General features: G+C 36.6%; 1 protein-coding gene across 1 annotated transcript; it reads left to right on the forward strand.

Moving 5' to 3' along the window:
• Positions 1-939: 939 nt before the first annotated feature.
• Positions 940-1929, forward strand: EAH_00062390 (hypothetical protein, conserved; the record flags this gene model as incomplete). The annotated part of the gene is made up of 1 exon (XM_013393251.1): positions 940-1929. The coding sequence occupies one exon, from the start codon at positions 940-942 to the stop codon at positions 1927-1929; it is 990 nt and encodes a 329-aa protein (XP_013248705.1).
• Between the last annotated feature and the right edge of the window lie 3204 nt (positions 1930-5133).

The following is a 5133-nucleotide window of genomic DNA, read 5'->3' on the forward strand; positions in this document are numbered from 1 at the left end:
TATATAGTATCCGGGCTATATACATATATATATATATATATAGTATCCGGGCTATATACATATATATATATATATATATATATATAAATTAAGAAAATATATATATATTTCTAAGTTCGTAAAGTTGGGTGTATTGTGCTGCTTCTTCTCCCTAAGCTAATAAGAGAGGCCGAGTGAAACGGATTGAAGAAGGAGGCAAAGTGGTTGGGGGATTTGAAGAAATATTTCTTTTGATGTTATGATGATGATGTGTTTGTTTGCACTCGTGCAGCAGCGGTGGGTAGACTAGGGTATGTATATATCTTCTTGAAGGGAACGAAGCGACTGAATAAAATATATAATCAAATATCTTTTTTTAAAACAATTGCTGCAGATTATATGCTGTTTCTGCATGCAGAAGACTGAGAAGCAACGAACGAGATGAGCCGGCCGGAAGACGAACCTGAGCGAGAATGTGAACGAGGGAAGGAAGGGGGGAAGTATGCATGCAGCGAGATGAAAAGAGTTTAAAACAAACAAAAATCATTAAAAAGAAGTAAAAATTAAATTAAATCAAGCTACTAATAACAACACACAAACACTACCGAAACTGTACAAACATTGAACAGAGATGCAGCAGCTACTACGGCTGGACCCAGCCAGGCGGCTGCTGTTCGAGCGATCCTGCATTAATGACGTTCTTTTGAAGGAATTGAAGATTATTTTATACTTATTTAAGTTAAAGTATTCTATTAATTCGTATTCTTTTCGATAGTTATCGGCGGATCGCACTGCTTTCCCTCAAGAGTTGGCGTCTGCTTGTTGGCGTCTGGGAGGGAAGAGGAATCGACAGAGGATCGCGTGATTTTTGTTTCTTCTTTGTGTTGATTCTTCTTATCTTTTTGTTTTCTTGAGCTGGTTATTAATTTAATTTTGTTTAATTTCAACAAAACTGCAGCAATGTTACGTTTTTCTCGTGGGGTGGCTGTCGCAGCTGCGGCGGTGGCGTTGGCTGCTCGTTCTTCCTTCGCCTCTGACGGCGCTGACTCCTTACTGGATGAACTGATTGATAATGGTAAGGGTGGTGCGGATTCCTCAGCAGCAGAAGCAGCAGAAACAGAAGGAACATTAGCTTCTTTGCTGGGCCTGACGCCTGTAGGGGAAGATACGAGCGAGAGTTTGGAGGTGCGAGTAGCGGAGGTTCAAGGCATAAACCAAGGAGACTTAAAGATGTATCTTCGTTCAATGTATTCAACATCGAAAGATGCACAAGAAAAGCAGCTGTATCCCCCTGGTTGCTTAGAGGGAGTTCAAGAACTCCTGAATGGCTTAGGCAGCGTAGACGACGAGCAACGAGATTTTCAACACTTTATGGATAGGTTTATATTTTTGGTTGGTAGAACAGTAGAGAGATACAGTGACTTCTTTGCTCTCAAGGTTAGGTTAGGAGATCCAAGCATAACGCCTGAAGAATACTCAAAAGAGGCAAAGAAATTGCCTGTTCTTGCGGCGAAATGGACTGATGCATCTAATCTCTTAGTTGCTTTCCTAGAGAAAGGAGCAAGAGATTTAGGAGATAAATGGGGCAAAACAGCTACAACTGAACGCCGTCTACGAGATGCTATTGACTTCGCTAACGCCTTAAAAGAGGCCTATGACGCACAGCAGCAGCTCTTTAGATCAGGCTATGGTTTAGCACAGCTTCGTTACTTGCAGCACGAAGATAAACAAGCAGATCTTTCTCTTCTAATAGAAAGCGCTCAACACAAGCAGGCAACGACAGACTTTGAAGATGCATTAGAAAATGCTAAAGAGAAGTGCCACCAAGCAAGAAGAGCAGCACAACGCCTAGAGGACGATTTCTTACCCCAGGAATATTTATTGTGTCTACCCTTCCCTCCAGATAAACAAAGAGAAGCTGATGATCTCCCTTTTGATGATGAAATGTAATTCGTCCACTTGCATGCAACAACATCAAACGCTTTAATACAATCATACTCCTGGGGCTTAGTACAGCAGCAGGGGGCAGACGGCAGCGGCACTGGCGGATGAAGACCACTGAAAAAGAAAAACAAACAGAGGTGGAATGGAGATGCATTCATATTCATGCATGCATGCATGCAAGCATGCTTGCATGCACACGGCTTAGATGCATGCAAAATCATGCATGCATGCATGCATGCATGCATGCATGCATACTTGTAAGGCTTAAAGAGAAACGGGGCTGCCTCTTTTTATTTCCATGCATGAAGTGCTGCAAGGGAAACGAGGCTGGCCTCGTGCGCATGCATGCATGCATGCATTCATGCATGCATGCAAACACTGCAAGCATGCATGCACTGCATGCATGCATGCATGCACTACTTTCTTGCTGTGCTTGTATGGCTGGCTGTTTTCTCTTTGTTTGTTTGAATGTTGGTTTATTAATGACGCAGCAGGAAACAGCTGAAGAGCTGACCTCAGCAACTGGCGAACGAAGATGTTTATAATTGTACGTACACCTCAAATCTAAATTTTGAAATATAAAGCAAATTTAAATTATCTCCTTTAGTTTTTCTAGTTTGCTTTTCATACAAATTCAACACGTTTAATGCACAAAGAAATATATAGTAATAAGTAAATATCTTATTTAAGTTAATATATTATTGAATATTATATTTAAAAGTGTATTTAGATATCTTTATCTAGTAGAGAGTATATATATATATATATATATATATATATGTAGACATGTATATATATATATATATATATATATACATATATACATTTGAATCTCAACAAAATACAAAAGAAGGAAGATGAAAAGAAAAGAAATAAAACAAAGAACGGCGATTAAATAAAAAAGAATTAACCCCAGCTCTTCTAATGCATTATTAAAGAAAACAGTTAGCATAGTGCTGCTGAATATATATATTCATGCATATAAACAATATATATGTATATATATATACATTTATATATATATTATATGTTGTCTATGTACATTTATAATGAATATATATATATATATATATGTATATATATATGCATATACAATATATTTATTTATTTATTTATTTATTTTTGACAGACGCATGCAAGGACAGCGCTCTCTTTCTGTAATGAGTTCGAGGGAGTTACTGCAGACTTCTCTTCTGCATTTGATGCCTCCTTAGCTGGGCTGATCTAATATAAATTTATATATATATATATATGTATATATATATATATATATATATGTATATATATTTTTTCTTAAGCAATGCCGAGGAGTTGATAGTTGTATTTGCCCTCCAAAGGTTTAATGAGAAGAAGAAAGAAGAAAAAAAGAAAGAATAAAAATAAACCCCAATTCTTTTAAATATTTTCTCGTTTATTTGTTTGTATTTGTTCGTTAATATTGCGAACTTCATTATTAATGCTCTACAGCTTCTTTCTCTTCTTTCGTTTTCCTTGGCTTATTATCTCCTGCATTATCTTTATCTTAATTTATTGTTTAAAGTATTTTTCTCGTCATTCTTCTAATTCATTTTCCTATATATATAATATACATATATATATATATATATATTTATATACATTCACGTATTATATTATATTGTATATATGCATATGTATATATATGTACATGTATATATGGATATAAGTTATTGGTTGTTAATTAATTAATAATTATAGGCTTTTCCTTTTATTTATTTTTGATTTGATGTATCATTAGATATATCTTTATACGTCTTTTCTTACATAATTTTAATACCGTTTCTGTATAATTAAGTCCTGTCTTTAATCCTGAATTATATTTAGATTCTATTTCCACTTATTTTCAATTTTTTTAAATTTAATATACTTTTAATTGTTTTTTTATTCGTGTTTGTTGATATTACCGAGGCGCCGAACAATGCACTGAAAAAGACGACAGAACATCTTGCATTGTTTGAAAGTATTTGATTTGATGTAAATATAAAAGAATTATATTTTATTTTAATTTTAAAGAGTTTATTTTATTGCTTTTTTCTTCTTTTATAAGAGAACGAAAATGGTGCTGAACGCACAGCCATCATCGGCCAGTAGGCGGGAGGCCCCGAGGCATGGGGCTAGAAATGAGATTTGTGTGTCTAGTGAGGTGAAAAAACGAGTAAATAGATAAATAAAATGAAAATATTGAATTATAAAATATAAATTTTATGAAATATTCAAAAAAAGAAGAAAAAATACTCAGAAAAACCCTCAGCACAACCCCTAACCATCCAGCGAAACCAGTGGCCTACTACTGTCTTCTGTGGGTGTTTCTGAAGTAAATTTTTTGTTTTCTTCTGCAAATTAAATATTGAAATATAAATAAATAAAACTATTGATTGTTTATCTTGTTTATTTCCTGCTTGTTTCTTGCTTGCGGTGTATGTACACCTGCACATCAACCGCGCACGACTACATGGCTGCCTCGCATTCATATTTTTGAATTTTTATATATTCTCTTGCATTATATTGAAAGTAAATACCATCAAATCTTCTTTTTATATTATATACTGCCGTCATCTGTGGCGGGAGTCATGTAGCTGCAACGTTTTAATCTTCTTTCTTCTCTCTTCTTTTTTCTTCTTTTCTTCTCTGTTTTCTAATGGAACAACAAATCAAAAGATGCGCCTCATCGAGGCCTCTGTCAGCTTTTTTATTGTCTTTCTTTAATATGGGGGATAGAGAGAAAAGTTTTTCTTCTCTTTTTTTATCATTAATCGTTTGCAAGCGCAAACAAAACAAGAAAAAACCTCCTTTGCTGCTGGTGCTGGCAGTTGCCTTGCTGCTGCAGCTGCTCTGCTGCAGCTATGCTGCAGCAACACCCCAGGATAACCCTCTCTATGCTCCAGCAGCAGCAGCAGCAGCAGCAGCTTACGATCAGTACTCCAGAGGGACTGTCCCTTCAGCTCCCTTATATGTCTATCCTACTCCTTACAACCCTGCATTGCAGCAGCAGCAGCTGCAGCAACAGCAGCTACAGCAGCAGCTGCAGCAACAGCAGCTGCTGCAACAGCAGCAGCAGCAAGCTGTCCCTCCTCCATACAACTATGGGTATCCTTATATACCTCTGCCTCCTGGTTCTGAAGACCTCTCTAGGCGTCAGCAGCGCAGCAGACGAGAGAGGCGAGGTGCAGCAGCAGCAGCAGCTGCAGCCGC

The sequence above is a fragment of the Eimeria acervulina genome, genomic scaffold (assembly GCF_000499425.1).
Source record: "Eimeria acervulina Houghton genomic scaffold, Eah_scaff1706, whole genome shotgun sequence".
In the NCBI taxonomy this organism is placed as follows: domain Eukaryota; phylum Apicomplexa; class Conoidasida; order Eucoccidiorida; family Eimeriidae; genus Eimeria; species Eimeria acervulina.